The sequence below is a fragment of the Callorhinchus milii genome, unplaced genomic scaffold, assembly GCF_018977255.1.
Source record: "Callorhinchus milii isolate IMCB2004 unplaced genomic scaffold, IMCB_Cmil_1.0 Scaffold2, whole genome shotgun sequence".
Lineage (NCBI taxonomy): Eukaryota > Metazoa > Chordata > Chondrichthyes > Chimaeriformes > Callorhinchidae > Callorhinchus > Callorhinchus milii.
Genome location: NW_024704743.1, coordinates 81174427 through 81191252, shown reverse-complemented (window position 1 = coordinate 81191252; position 16826 = coordinate 81174427). Strand labels below are relative to the sequence as shown.

General features: G+C 41.7%; 1 protein-coding gene across 2 annotated transcripts in view; it reads right to left on the bottom strand.

The window, feature by feature from the left end:
* deptor (DEP domain containing MTOR-interacting protein) overlaps positions 1-16826 on the bottom strand; it is a 59199-nt gene that overhangs the window by 36885 nt on the left and 5488 nt on the right. For both annotated transcript variants that reach the window (XM_042331811.1, XM_042331812.1), the window contains exons 3-4: positions 2692-2870; positions 1387-1510 (exon numbers count right to left, since the gene is read on the bottom strand). In XM_042331811.1, the coding sequence (XP_042187745.1) occupies positions 1387-1510; positions 2692-2870 (303 nt within the window). The remainder of the gene's footprint in view (positions 1-1386; positions 1511-2691; positions 2871-16826) is intronic.

Genomic DNA, 16826 nt, shown 5'->3' with positions numbered 1-16826 from the left:
TACATGCTCTACCCCTCTGCATTCCCTCTCCCTCAGCTCCCACCCCCAACTCCACTACCCATCCAGCTTTCTCAAGCGCTTTCAGACATCCTCCTGACATGAATGGCATGATATAAATGTAAATTTGAGTGTATTGCATGCTCTGAAATGCTACATTGGTAGAGTAAATCTAGAAAAAGGTGGAATTTTACTCCAACTGTGTCTGGTAGAAATATTCACCTTATGATGAAAAGGGGAAAAATTGGTTTTCAGAACAGGAACGCAGAAAACTGGTCAACAACTAATTTAGCAACCAAACAACAAAGATAGATGTACTTCAGAACTTCCGGAATCTCTCAAAGTTATTGCAAGCATTGCATAATCAAGACACTGTGCAACACAGCAGAATTGTGGTTTAATACAACGAAAGCCAAAATTACAGCAAGGAGAACCAAGTTAGCTTGTGGCTAGATCTGTATCTTTTTGTTAGTTTAGAAACTAGTTGAAGAAATGGAACAGTTATTTGGCACCTGGGCTTTAATGTACTAATTTACACAAAATAAAGATACTTTAAATATGCAATACTAATTAGAGGTTCATTGTGTACAATTGGAGATGCAAGATGCATTGAATCTGATTTTCTTCTCTCCGGTTTGAGTCTCACTATACCATGTACCATTCTGGCCCAAGTCAAAAGACAGAATCATCTCTTTGATCTCCTGCAATGCTGACATCTTTCAAAAAGCCACCAGCTTGCTTCAAGTGGGCAAGATCATTATAAATCTGCTCAACAGGGTAAATCAAGGGTTTTTCTTCTGCTTCCCACTGCATGCCCTCAGCAAAGGCCTTCAGATGTATTACACTAAAGAGATTTTCCTATTAAGGTACCTACTGTGACTTTATCAGAAAATCTGCATTTTTTCATCTAGAAACTAGTTTTAGGAAAGATAAATCCTTTCCTACTAATCCTGTAAGACAGCTTACATGTCTTAAATTTGTGCGTATAAAAGTAGATTACTTTGTTTGAATCATTTGTGAACTTACAGCTATTGTGCTTCTGGTTATTGCACTGGGAACAGGCTGAAGAGCATTTACAAAACTTCAAGGTACTTCAGAAAGATCTGTTACATTAAAGTGAAAAGAATGGAAGAGCTTACATTTTTATAGCACTTCATGTCAAAACATCTCAAAGACTTTACAGTAAATATGGTCAAGTGCAATGATGTCTGCCGAATAGATGATGAGTAAACTGACATTTAGAGACATTTCAATGCTATAGGCACAACATCAAAAGCAAGGATTATTATTATTTATTTATTCATAATAAATGGACGTGAAAACTATCAAAACACTGAACCAAGGCCCCACATAATCTCTCTATTTTATAAACTGAGAAAATCCACCTACTTTTCATACAACCTTTGTCCTCTTGTGAAAACCCTGACTTCACTGTCCAGCGGGAAAGTTCCATCATCTTTTCTGAAGCGATAAAATACCTTTGCATCCTTAAATTCTTTGTGTTCATCACAAACTGAAGAAAAAATAAATCTTAAATTGAGTAGGTTAGGGTTTGGAACATTACAAATCAGATCAATGTAAAATAATCCACAAGCAATGCAAAAACATTATTATATATCATAATTAATAATGCCCTTTTAATGAGAGAAGCAGATTTCTGCTTTTGTTCGTGTTTGCCATCTCTACTTTGAAGTCTTGCTACTGCGCGGCTTCATGTTTGACTGATACCCACTTGCACCATGAAAAATAAACCACTGTTCAGAATATTGATGCTTTTCTTTTTCCAACAAATTGAGGGTTTATTAAATTCCAAAAATGAAGAAAAAAATAATAATAGCCGTGTTAAAAGAAATCGCAGCTGGATTAAAGAAAGCCAGGATGCCTGAATACTGTAAGTATTGTACAGTCGAACCTTTAGCTGCTCTTCAACTATCCACAATAGTCAGGAAGGGAATATTCCACTTGCTTCCCTGTACTATTGAGACTAGATTAATTGGATTAACCTACGCGAAAAGCGCTATACAAACGTAATTTGTTGTTGTTGTTGGATCTCTTTATTTGGACATCAGTATTTTATATGTGTTCATTTGTTAGGTTTAAGGTTAAAACAAAAGTCACCAGAATTATCATTTAACAGCAAAAAAAATTCTGCTTTGATGATTACCTTGTTCAGGCTATTTTATTTTTTATATAAAATGTACATTTATATCATTTATATAATTAATTATGTGACTTGATCGGTTTCTCATTCTTAAAATTAAATTTTATCCGCTGGTCACTATTTATTTTGTTGTTGTCATTACTGGATATATTTTGCTCAATTCTGTATATTTTCAAAAGAAAAACGATTTTAAGTGAATTTTAGAACTTAAAAGCAGATTGCTGATTGTTTAGTATTATTATTATAAGTGCATCATTGGGAAAGGGTTGGGAAGATAGCACACAGTAACATAGCTCTTTCACATAAAATAAACATCTTGAACTGCTTCATGGAAGCAGAAACTAAACTGATGTTATGTATGCAAATACAGCAGCTAACATGTGCCAGCCAGTAACACCCTCACAATGCCACAAGAGAAAAGCAGGAAGTCCTTGATAGGATGAGGGTTTGGGCACACTCCAACCATCTGTGATCAAGCATTTACTAATGGTAATTAGAATAAGTGAAACAACAAAACAGTTCTGTGAGTTTACCGTGGTGGATGATACTATTGTCTAACAGCTTTTGAATCAATTTGATTGCTGTTGACCTATCAGTAGCATCTTTGTGATCTAGAAGCCAATCGATTAATTCTTTAGCCACAAAGCAATTTGGATACGTTCGGAGATGGTATCGCCGATCTTTGATGACTTTTTCTTCATGAAGCCTCAATCTGGAACACAATCACAGCTACTTTACTAAAATATTTTTTAAAAACTTTTAAACATGGAAATCCACTATTCTGGTCTAGGAAGTCAGATCCCCCTCCTCCCCATGGAGCAGTCTCTGAAGATTTCTAAACTAATTGAGCAGCGAAGAAAGACTGAACCAGCCTGATATTAACCTGAAACATGAATTTGATCAGAGCTCCTGGCTCGGGTGGGCTCCTTGCCATTCTGTTTTATTTATTGTGCAAATTATAACAATCCAATAAAATGGTTAACTAGCCCCAGCAAGAGCTCCAAATGATTGTGTCCGCAACAATTATAGATTGTGAAAACTTGCAGTATAGGGCTAATAATAATTTCCCCAGTAAATTACACACATAACACTCATTTCTAGAATGCTACTTCACAGTTCTTAGTTTTGGGAGCAGAAACCTTGGCCAATTTTTCCTCCTCTCACTATGCCAAGCATAGGGGCCAATTGTAGTACAATATAGTATACACAAACAGCAATGAATTTCACTTTAAGCTTTTCCTACCCAAAAGAACCGGTTCATTACCTTATGGAGGGGGAAAAGGATGAGATTGAAGGGTGCAAGAGGACAGAGTTGCTTGCCTATTGCTTTTTCCTTTCTACCTTAAGGTCAGTACAGATAGCTTCTGCAGGTCAGCACAGATAGCTTCTGCAGAAGATGGCAAATTGGTGCACGCCGACTGCTGTCTTAGCCATGCCATGGCAAACACTTAATAATACATTTTGCCACACTCCTTTGTGTTGCAATCTAACAGCTCCAAATGGCTGAAAAATATTTAGTTATCAAATGCTATTTACTTCCACTGCACACCACAAAAACATTTTTTAAAAGCACGTATAAAATAATTTATGCACATCTTGATTCGCTAAGATTATACAGCTATCAAAAGTGTTTGTTATTACAGTAGAGCTATAGCAACTATGACGTTTTTATTTTCTCCATGCTTCAACTCCCTTAAATAAGTAATCTCTCCAAAATAAAATACAAAGTCGTTGATTCAAAACAAATTGTGGGCCACAGTTACTGCTGCCAGACCAGCTAACTACATACCATAATGTTCAACATTCCAGTCCTCAACTTGCTCTACTTTTCATTTACAAATCTCTGAATCTCATGTCCTCCTGACTTGAAAAGCGCTAGATAGATGCAATTTGTCGTTGAATACAGAAATTCATGCATTTCTTCAGAATGCATCATGAGTACCCTGGGATATGTGATCAAAAACCAAATTACTTACAAGTATTGGACAATACTTGAACAATCCAGATAAAAGCAAGTTTGCAATGGATTTTGGAGTCATTCCACTTTCCCAAGTGGAATAAAACCAAGCCATCAGAATTTTATGTTTACGCAGATGGTCAATATGTTAATTCCCTGAAGCTCTTCATACTTGTGTATGGTTTCCTAGACACTGGTTCACTCCATACTTCTAGTTTTCACACATTAGCCGACCCAGTTCTCAAGTTTAGAGATACTGAGGCCATCTGTACTCTCTCTAATGTCCTGGTTGAGATCAGCTAACAGATCAAGAAATCTTCCTGGTCTATGTATAGAAGCATAGCTGAGCGTTACAATTCAATTCAACCCAAATTTCCAAAGTGGAGCCAATTGCCGGTATATTTGGTATTTATCACATGAAATCTGCCAGATTGTTGAAAAGTCAGGAGGGTTGGATTGGACTTCTGTCTTTCAACAACAACAACTTAGATTTATATAGCACCCTCCACGCCGGGCGGCGTCTCAGAGCGTTTAAATTTCAATTGCTGGTTAGCGAGATAATGCGACTTAGTATTCTCCTTTGTAAAAAAGACTCATCAGTGAAAGCCACCATCTGCAAGTTAGAAATTCAATGTGGCAGGGCCAGCTTAACTGACGTTGCCATTCAGAATGTTGTTGGGTGACGGAGGGATACGTAGGTCCCACTTCCAGATTATAAATTCTAAATCAGAATGGGTATAACCATGACTCAGGTCACAGTAAATTTAATGGCGGGCACATTAGAAACAATGCATTGGAAAACGATATGTAAAACTTTAGCCACTAGGTTGGAGTTAAGTCAAGAAATTATTAGGTTTTGTGTGGTCTGTGTAAACAGTGGGCTTTGCCTGGCTGTGGAGGGCTGAAAAGCTAAAAAGCTCTCTTTCATTTCACACTTCATGTTCTTATTTTTGACCCCTGCTCTGTGCTGATCGTGGACACAGCGTCAATTGATAAACAACATCTGTCAACATTCCTGGGCTAAGGAAGAGGGGAAAACAACATGTGGAGTTCCTGCTCCCCATTGCTGTCCAGTGACCTTCATTGTAAGATGTCCATATGAGGTGCTACACAACCAACCTCAGTGCATGCCTTGGTTGGGGAATAGAAACTGACATACTTTAGGGCTCAGTGACGAGTTATCCAGAGTGGAGAATTAGGCATATGTATAAATACATAATTGAATGCAGCCGGGATATTGACAGCATGATGATTTAAATCGTAGTGACAAGTTATCAAGAGCTGATACAAATAACCTGTAGCTTTGTCAAGTCAAGACGATAGTAATTTCCTCTTTCCTAACGTGCCGACATTTGCTAATGTACCACGGACTATGGCAATTAGCCATTCTTTGAGTGTGAGCCAGACAGCGAGCTTTAGCAGACTCTGTCACGGACAGTATCAGAACCCAAGCCGCCCTGTCCTCAATGGCCACACATAAACACATTAAGGTACGGGGGTGAGGGGAGAGTAAACAGTTGTCACCATATAGCAATCAGGTGCAGAACTCTTGACAGCTCCCCCCACACATCAGCCCAGGGGCACTTCTGTTCTCTAAAATTTCAAATACAGTAACAATAACAACCCTGGCATTTGATATACAGTAAACCCCTGTCTTACTGGGCATCCAAAATTTGGGCTGAGCCAGACCGGGCAGCCCTCCACCCATTGGTCCAGCTAGCAGGGGTTTAATGTACTGTAGTTTCAACACTCAGTTAGCCTGTAACAGCAAGTGATCATTCTGTAAGCTTGATTTTTGATACAGTTTCTAATACTAAACAGCATCAAACTCACATAAAAAGTTTGCTACAAGTTTCTTGTGTCTAACCTTAAAGCGATGTAAGGGAGGTGGTGGGGTCGGGGGGAGATTAAATGAAAGCAACAATTACAGACCCTCTTATTCAGTTTTATTCCAACACTTCTTAGACAATATAAAATGTGTGAAAGCATTAATACTGTTGAATATTTAACATGCCTTTTCACTTTATCCACTTGAGGCAAATATGGTTTGGACAACGTGATGCTAAAGGACATATGAAGTGCAACTCAATCCCAACCTGCAGACTTGATCTCCAAACTATGGTAAACTGCCCCGAAACCATATAAAGCATTCACTGTAAACTTAAACTGTTGCAAAAAGAGTACACATACTGACTCTGTATTCCAATGCCTCACACCATCAATCAGGTATTCTGGCAGTCCCCAGAGGTAGGCAGAGTTCCAATGAATATTTATGCTACATGCTTTACAGCTGACTCAGTGGAACTCTGCATCATTTACCAACTGACCTCCCACATGGCTTACCAGTAGAGCGACAGTCTTTACAGTATCTCTTTTATACTAGCAGAACAATGAAGCCTCTTCCCTCGCCTCCTCCATTTGCTGTCTGCAGCCGCTACACGTCCTCCTTCGCAGCAAAGGACAGGAGAATCTGTGTCAGACATCTACACAGTCAGCACCAAATTCTCCTCTGTGATTTGAACTGACAAGGTCTACAGAGATAAGTACTTTACCAAATTTATTTTCTCCTTGCCACAATGGAGCATCCCAATGCCAATCTATCCAATCTGAGCCCCAAATTCTACCTGGTCTCAATCCATTACATTTTAAGACAAAAAAAGGCCTTTTTTTCCCCATTGTTCTACAGATGTCTGACACATAATAGTAATCCTTGCATCTGATATAGCGCCTTATCACGTCTTCGAGACGTCTCAAAGTGCTTCACAGAATATAGTGTAAAATGAATTGAGTGTATATTTTGTGGGCGAAACGCAGCAGCCAATTGCACACAGCAGTGTCCCACAAACATTCGTGGATTGAGTGACCAAATTATTGTTATTTATTTATTGAAGGGATTTTAGCCCCAGGAAAAGCGATCTGTCAATCAACTAACAACCAGGTTCCAGGAATTAAATACAGGTCCTCTTGCTTGCGAGGCGAGTGCTCTAACCGCTATGCTACAGGACTCCACAGAAACCCATGCAGAAACCCATCCCATTGCTCAAAGAGTATCCATACCGGACTGCATGTCCATGCTTGCCACATGTACATGAAAAATACCCTTAAAATTACACAGTTGTGGATAATTGTTAAAGTCAAATTCTTTATAACATGAATACCACAATGCACTAGAGAAGGTTAGTAGAACAGCAATACAGCACAGTTTATCACTTTCAGAAAATAAGGTAGAAATTTGAGAGAGGGGTTGGTTGGTGAACCATCACAAGGTCATATCTTTAAATTTTCTCAGAGGAACTCCTTTGATAGCAACTCCAAATTCATGCGATGATCCACTCTGCCTTCACCCATCTCCGCAACATTGCCCAACTCAGCTGCTGCCTCTCCCCTCAGGCAACCGAAAAGATCATCTGCACATTTATTATTACATATGGGTTCAACAACATCAACTCCCTGCTTGTCAGCCTTCCCAACTCTTCCCTCCACAAGCTGAAGATCATCAGAACTCTGCAGTTCATGTCCTTTTCCGCACCAGGCTCCATGAGTCCATCACCCCCATCCTCACCGACTTCAGTGGCTCCCCATCAACCAGAGGATAAGAGTTCAAATTCCTTGTCCTCACCTCCACGCCTGCTCCTTCCTATCTCTGTGACCTGCTAACCCCATATCAAACTGTCCACTTCCTCCGCTCAGCAAACTCTGGACTGCTCCATGTATCCCGCTCTGCCCGCTCCACCATTGGTGGTCGTGCCTTTAGCCTCTTTGCCCCCCCCACCCTTTGGAACTCCACTCCATATTCCCTTCACCTTGCTCCCTCCCTTGCCTCCTTCAAAACATGCATCTGAGCTAGACCGGATAGCCCTCCACCCATTTGTCCAGCTAGCCAGGGCTTAATGTACTGTAGTTTCAGCTTGTGAGTACACTGGGTTAGCCTGTAACAGCAAGTGATCATTCTGTAAGCTTGATCTCTGATACAGTTTCAACCGGGCTTTCGGCCATCCTCCTTCCCATACCTCCCCCACCTCCCCCCAATCGGGTCCAAATCTCTGACTATCCAGCACCTCGGGATGGCCTCCCAATGTGAAAGGCACTATACAAATGTAATTTGTTGGTGTGGATAACCTGATGGGTAAAGGCACCACAGAATCAAGAACAGACTAGAGATTTGCAGGGTCACATCCCAAGCTATACTGAGATAGTTGATCTCAACCGAGCTGCAGTTCAGATACAATTGATCAGTAGGAAGGGGTAAAATAAGCAATGTTCCTGCTTCTGATTGGTATCCAGCATACCCTAGTGGAAAATGCCACCTGTGTGAGGATGTCAGATGACGGCTGTGGTGCTACCCGCTGCAGTCAAATAGCCTGTTGACACTCATTGTCAAGGTTCACATGCAAATAATTGCTACTTGGTCTAGATAGACCTAATCTATATGCTCCCCCTTGGGGATGTCATCCGCAGACATGGAGTACACTTCCACACGCATGTGGATGACAACCAACTCTATTTTTCCACCTCTCTTTGCAACCCCCCAGTCCCCTGATGTTCTGTCAGCCTGCCTGACGGACATCAGGAGCTGGATGAGGGTGAAGTTCCTTCAGTTGAACGTTGACAAGACGGAAGCCATACCTTTTGGTTCTCGTCAACGTCTAAAATCTCATGGTTCTCACCTCCTCCACCTACCCGACCTCCCCCTAAAACTCTCCGAACCGGTACGCAACCTGGGCGTCAGGTTCGATCCACAATTATCTTTCCTCCCCCACATCCGGTCTCTCACCAGCATCGCTTTCTTCCACCTCCAACGCATCACCCATCTCCGCCAACACCTCCCTCCAAAAGCTGCTGAAACCCTGGTCCATGCTTTTGTCACCTCTCGCCTGGACTATTCAAATGCCCTCCACGCCGGTCTCCCCTCCACTACCATTCATAAAATCCAAGTCATCCAAAACTCTGCCGCCCGCATTCTTACCCACACTGAACTCCGCTCCCCAATTACCCCGTCCTTGCCAGACTGCACTGGCTGCCTGTCCCAGAGAGGATTGACTTCAAGATCCTCACCCTTGTCTTCAAATCCTTACACTCCTCTGCACCCCCCTACCTCTCTGACCTCCTCTCTCCTCACAACAGTGCCCGTTGCCTTCGCAACACTGGGTCTGGCCTCCTCCTTGTCCCCCGAATCCTCTGCTCCACCATTGGCGACCGGGCTTTCAGCCACTACACCCCGAGGCTCTGGAACTCTCTTCCTCACTCCTTCACCTCGCCCCCACTCTTCCTATTTTCAGGTCTCGGCTGAAGACCTTCCTTTTTGACCGCGCCTTTGGTCACCTTCCGCCCCCTCCCCCTGGCTCGGTCCCGGGATCTGTTATTGTGAAGCACTCTGAGATGCCGTCCGACGTGGAAGGTGCTATATAAATCCAAGTTGTTGTCGCTGTTGATAAATAAGGAGGGTGCACAGCATCTGTAGAACAGTACTCCAGAAGAAGGGAAAATTCATCAAATAGGTTTAAGCTATCCTAGCACTTTGTAACACACATTCCTCTATCCTAGTACACGTTAACGTACATTCCCCTAACCTAGCATGTGTATCCAATTTGATTGATGTCCACCTTATCCATATAACTATACAGCAAAATTAGAATAACACTACACTCATTGAGTGAAATGAAGAGCAAAGTATCAGTAAAGTGTCTTGTAATGAAACGGTCTACCAAGGTTAAACATCTTTTTCCAAAACCTCTTTGAAGTGTACCATAATGGCTTTAAGAGCAACAATGAGGAAACATTTCCTCTCCTATCCCCTTACCCACATAAATTTCTGTTCTGTGATAAGCAAAAAAGAGTCAGAGTGCAAAAGGTTAAACTCCTCCCATGTCCTGAACATACAGCAAGGACACAGGAAGACGTACTAGACTGGTGTGCAGACAGTTTATTGCTGAGTACACCCGGGGATTGCTATAAATACATGATGATTAAACCATTCTGCAATTCTTATTTTGGGGACTCATTTTGTGCACAGCAAACAGTCATGAAGTGAAATTGCACTTATCCAATACACTAATCAACAAAGTGGGGGTAGGGGTCTACCAGTGTCTGAGCAAATATTTCTCCACATTAAATGGTCATTCATATCAATCACTATACTTAATAGCAATTACATTTGAAGCGCTCTGAGATGGTTCAACATAGTAAAAAATACATGTCATTCATCCATCCATTCACCCCGCCCCGCCACCCGACTATCATTACCATACCTCACGGTCACAGTTTCTTCAGAATCCACCCAGTTGGATGGGTGTCTCAGCTAATTTCCTTTACAACACTCTTCCTTACACCCACTTCATTAACTTACCACAGGATATATTCTTGGCAAATTGTTTCTCCTCCTGCCCCTGCCCGGTCACCTGCGGGGTACCCCAGGGCTCCATCTTTGGCCCTCTTCTTTTCCATATCTATATGCTCTCTCTGGGCAATGTCATCCGCAGACACGAGATAAACGTCTATATGACACAAATTTACTTTGCCTTCTCCAGTACCAACTCTAGGTCCGCTTATGTTCTATCAGCTGGTCTGGCAGACATCAGGGCCTTGCAGCTGAATGTAGACAAGATGAAAGCCATACTGCTTGGCTCCTGTCGACATCTTCACTTCTGAAGATCTGAACTCCTCAACCTCCCTGGGTTCTCCCTCACACTCACTGAACCAGTGCATAATCTAGGTGCCCGGTTTGACCCCCAGCTGCCCTTCCTCCCCCCCACATCCGGACCGCCTTCTTCCACCTCCGCCACATTGTCTACCTCCGAATGTACCTTACCCCAAATACAGCTGAAACCCTTGTGCATGTGTTTGTCACCTTCCGCCTGAATTACTCAAACTCACTCCTCGCTGGTCTCCTTAGCTCCACTATTCAAAAGATCCAGATCATTCAGAACTCTGCCCCCACATACTGACCCGGACCTCCATACCCACATCTCATCAATTCTGGCCAGGCTCCACTGGCTCCCCATCACCAAACAGATCAACTTCAAAATCCTCAGATTTGTGTTCAAATACCTTCACTCTTTGGCACCTCCCTACCTCTCCAACCTCCTCACTCCCCAATCCACCACCCGGTGCCTCCGCTTGACTGGCACTGGCCTCCTGCTCGCCCCTCGCAACTTCCATCAGACTACGCCCTGAAAGTCTGGAACACTCTCCCTCAATCCCTCCGCCGTGCCCCCTCTCTCCCCTTTTTCAAGTCCCACCTGAAAGCACTTCCTCTTCGACGGTGCTTATGGCCACCTTCCCTACCCCAGGCTCCCCCACTGTTAAGCACTCTGATGCATGGAGGGCACTATACAAGTGCAAGTTGTTGTATAATCTCAAAATGTGAAAATTCTCAAGTGCATATTGGAAATCTGAGCAAAAAACATCCACAGCATCTTGCTGGCTCACCATAGCAGATATTATCTTCGAAAACACTCCAACAAGTTAGTCAGGCATGACCTCCCTTTGCTGAATCAGTGTTGGCTGCCCTTTATCAAGCCATGCTTTTCAAGGCATTCTGTTCCTTATTTAATCTCTAAGAATTGTTTCATAGATCTCCCTATAACTGCTGTCAAATCAACTGATCTACTGTTTTGTCCCCCAACACATTCTTAAATAATGGAGTTGCATTTCCCATCTTCAGAAATCTCACATATTTTTTTTAAAAATGTTCAGAGCTTCATTAATTTCCTATTACCTCAGCCTTTAAAACACACTTTTAAATAGCATCTTTACATAGCGTTTTTCCCATCTGTACAATCATCCAACCTTAGTCATTCCTGTCATTACCCCACAAATATTCATCCACAAATATACAGTCAATTCACTTTACAGTATATTCCGTGAAGCGCTTTGAGACGTCGAGAAGACGTGAAAAGCGCTATATCAAATGCAAGGATTATTATTACCGCACTCGGTCTCGCAAACCTCTTCTGCTGCCGTTAAAATCTGAGATCAAAATGGGCAGATTTCAGTAAAACAGATCCAAAGCTGCTATTTTAAATTGAACTTGTTTTTCACAATTCTCTTTTAAAGCATTTTGACACTTAGTGATGTGATTATCATAACTATTAATTACTATTATAATAGGTAAAACAATGCTTGTGTTATTCTTTAACTTCCACATATATTTGATTGTTTTCTCTCACCCAATTAATTTTGTTTTTCTAAATTTTACGCTCATTAATGCATTTTCAAACTTTTTTTTTTAAAAAGTCTTCCGTTTGACCCTTATGCCACTTGCATCATTCTTACTAGATTGCTCTCAGTTCACCTTTAAGCTGTTCTGACCTGATTCGAATGAAGTTCAGTTCTAGTTCTACTAACCATTTCATTAAACTTTAAATAAATTTGCTTTCTCTCAAAGTCTTCTCTTTTAAAAAATGTTGTTGCTACTTATGGTAGTGCAAGTTTGACAAAAGCACTCTCTCAGAGCTTCCCATTAAAAAATGAAGCAGTCACTTTAGTGGACACTTGAAGCAAGGCAGACCTTGGATTTATAAAGTACAAATAGGCAGTGTTGAGTACAATACAGAAAAAAGCTAATTGGGAACGGTTCCACCACCACTGAGTCACAACACAATGTCTTTCACATTTTAGGCTGTCCTTCATTCAATACGGGCTGTTTATCAATTCTGCAGCTGTGAACATCTGTGAAGAACCTATCCTTGCAGAAAGCTTTAACAAGAGTGTTCAGCATTTCCATGACAACAATTATGTTGCTGCCCGAATAGGATAAGGCTACTTTCTTTTTCTGGGTTCATTTTACAGATAAGAGTATGTGGTTCTGTGCCACAAGCTAATACACACTTAAAACTTTAATTCTACAAGTGCTGAAAATGCTTCATATACACAAGAAACAAGGCATTTTCCAGGGAGAATTCCATTTCCGTAAAAGCTGGTAAGAATCATCAGGACTGGGAATTTTCCCCAGCCAAATGGCACTGAGGCCAACAGTCTGTACTGCTATTGCAAATAAGAACAACTCTGCACAGACCATGGAGCAACCTGGAGCATTGCTAGTCGATTGGGCTGAAATTTACGCAATGCATTCTGAGAGGTCTGATGAAGGGATGAGAATGATACTAGGAGAATGGGGGGGTGGGGGTGGGGTGGGGAGTGGAATGGAGCAGCATAAGTGTAGGGGACTAGTAACTCAATTCTTCCTGCCCAGCTCCCATTTGTAAGAAATTGTTGGCCACAGAACTCCAATAAAAGTTTACTTAAAATGAACTTTTTTCCTCCCTTCAACACATCCAATTGAATGATGAAACAAAACAGATAAAAAGGATGCAGCCAGCCCAGGAGTTTTAGAATAGAACACCCAAATTTAAAATAGGGGAGTGGTCATAGGGGGAAGGGGCGGTGGGGAGATTGGCAGGGAACAAACACCCATTTAATAGAAAGTACAGTATTCCTATTGACTAAGTCTACCTTTAGGTGCCCTATCCCGCGTGAAAGGCACTATATAAATGCAAGTTGTTGCTGTAGTATCTGGTAATGAATATCCTTAATTTCATTATTGATTAATTCCTCCTTCTAGCCTGCATCAGGTAAGCACCACTTTGCTGATTTAAGTTATGGGAATACTGCCAGAGATGCGTGTAATAATTCTGTACATCTGATCCCACAAACAATTGGATGTCAATGGGCAGCATCCAAAGAGGAGAAAATAAAATAATGATTTACTGATGAACGGTAATGAAAGAGAGAACATTTTATATTTATTATAGTTTATTTCTACAACCTGTAGTGAGTTAAAATATTGCCTAAATACATTATTAAGGATCAGCACTATTTGGAACATGACTGTCTGCTCCTCCTACCAACCCTAAAATGTTATGAAGCCAACATTTTCCTAATGGATTTTAAGAACTAAATTATGAAATAAATATTCATCATAACAGTAATAAAATACTAGAAAAAATTAAATGCACAAAATTATTGACCTTACAAGGGACAAAGAATGTTAAGATAACAGAGTGCTTCTCAATTTCTTTGCTTTTCCCTCCTTTAGAAATGTGGGTTCTGCTAACAGTGACATGCATTATGTCCCCTGCCCTCTCCAAGCTACCATTAGTGGGCAAGCTTTTGCCGTTCTGCTCTCGCTCTCTACAGTTCCCTCCCAGACTTCCTCTGCCTGGCCTCCTCCATCCCTAATTTTAAAGCCTGTCTTAAGACCTATATTTTCAACCATGACCTCCTCCTCAGCTCTCCCACCCCCCAGCTCAGGTTCCTGATCAGCTGTGTGAATTTATAATTCATTTATTTCGTAAAAATATGTGACACTTGAAGTACAGTGAGAAACGTTACTTATGCCAAATCAATGCATAGTAGATGAGGCTGTGCTTTTATGTATGTTATTATCACACAACTAGCTAACTTCTCTAGAGCTGATGATTTTACTTTCTCTTCATTTTGCTTATCCAAAGAAAATCTGATTTAAAAATCAGATTCTGATCTCTCTTCAAGTCTGCTCCTATTTCTAATGCTAGTCCATTTTGAGCACTTCCCTATCTTAATCTTCCAGATAAATAGGTAGTATCCTGATTGTACTTGATCAAATACTCACTCACTAAACACATTAGTGAATAACCTTGAAGCACAGATAGCGCCATCCCTGCCAATCTGTGAGTTGAATAGCTGTGTGTCCTGACCAAATCGACAGGAATGTAGGATGAAAATTAAAGAGGATGCTGTTCAAGTTTCCTTCCTGCTCTTCTTTTAAGTTTCATTATCCCCAAGCAGGTGAAATTCATCTGCTGCTTTAATTTCACTTCTGCATACCTCTTCCCTCCCTTACCCTTCCTCTCTCCTCAAGTTGGTAGCTTTCTCCTAATACAGAACCTCCCATGTTACCTCTTCAAGTGCTTTTTCTATGGGTGCAGCTGGACATCAAGTACTTCAGTAATAAGCTATTTAAAATGTACTGCTTTGACTGCACTTTTTGGTCATTTTTTCCCCTCCTCCTCATGTCTCACCCCCAGCTCAGATGCCCATTCAGCTTTGTCAAGCACTTTGAGATATCCTCCTCATGTGAAAGGTGCTATATGAACTGTATATTTATATGGAATCCTGTAGTTCAGGGGTCAGAGCACTCGCTTCGCAAGCGAGAGACCTGGGTTCGAGTCCCAGCAGGACAAAATGTTGGTCAAGTTTCCTTACTCCACACGCCTCTGTTTGCCTAGCAGTACATAGGAACCTGGCTGTCAGTTGATTGGCAGATTGTTTTTCCCGGGGTAATAATTCTTTCAAAAAAATAATAAATTGGTCACTTCAGTGCACGACTATTTGTGGGACACTGCTGTGAGCAATTGGCTGCTGCGCTTCACCCACAAATTATACGGTCAATTCACTTTACAGTATATTCTGTGAAGCCCTTTGTGAGTCTAGAAGGCCGGCCCAAAGCACTTCACAGGATTTACTGTAAACTGTAGTAACCATGTATTTTGTAGGCAAACGTGACAGCCAATTAGCGTGCAGCAATGTCCCACAAATAGGGGTGAAGTGTATGAACAATTTTCTTTGAGGGATTGTTAGTCAGGACATCCGGATAAACTCCTTTCTCTTTTCAAATAGTGCCATGGGATCTTTAACGTCCACCTGAACAAGCCCTCAGTTTAATGTTTCATACAAAGGCAGCACCTCCAACAACACAGCACGTCCCCATAACTGCTAAAAGTGTCAGCTAAGACTAATAGTTAGTCCCAAGTCCCAATGTTCAGAGGGAATTAATTTCAGGTTACCTCAACTAATAAAAAGGATTCCCAAATCCCCTTTCTGTGGTTAATAACATAATTAAGGACATCTGCAATTCCCTCCACACACGCATTCACATCACTCACATAAGCTTAAATTAATATTCTACCCCACCGAGAGACAGAGGAGGAAATGTGGCTCCTCTGGCCAATTCAGCAAGGGTTGGACTTGGAAGCTTCAACTTGTCACAACATCTCTGGTTTAAGGAAGCGAAAGTCACTTTACTAGATTAATTATCTTCTGCAAAGGGCACCTTTTGAGGACATTGGGGGAGGATAAGATCAAGTTCAGCTGTATAAACAGTGTAGCAAGGCTTTACGTGAGACAGCATCTTTACACAATTGATCCACTGGAAGAACTTGAATAAGGGGATATGGTTACTGGCTATCTTTATACTGTAATTTATTCCTGTAGAGTTGGCTGCCCCCAACTCCAGTATTCTAGGATTAATACAGTATCATAAATTTGTGACTTACTTCAGCCACACTGTCAGCAACAAAGTCATAAGGGGCTGTAGAACATTACCACTGAATTACAGTGCACCCTGTATAATTTGCATGTAGTGGTGACCGGACAGTCAGGCCTCTGGATCAAAGCATAACTTCCTAGATCAGCACCTATCAGACACATATAATGAACAACAACAACACATTTGCATAGCAACATTCAACAACAACAACAACAACAAGATTCCATTTATAAAGCGCCTTTCACGTCAGGAGGACGTCCCAAGGCGCTGCACAGTTGGGTCATGACCCGAGCAGGGGGGAAATGGTCAGGGGAGGGGAGGGGGCGAGGAGGGGGGAAATGGTCAGGGTGAGGGGAGGGAAGGGAGGGAGCGAGGAGGGGGAAGAGAGTCGAGAGGGGAGCTGAAGGCACGGTCAAAGAGAAAGGTTTTGAGACCAGCCTTGAAGGAGGAAAGGGAGGAAGCAA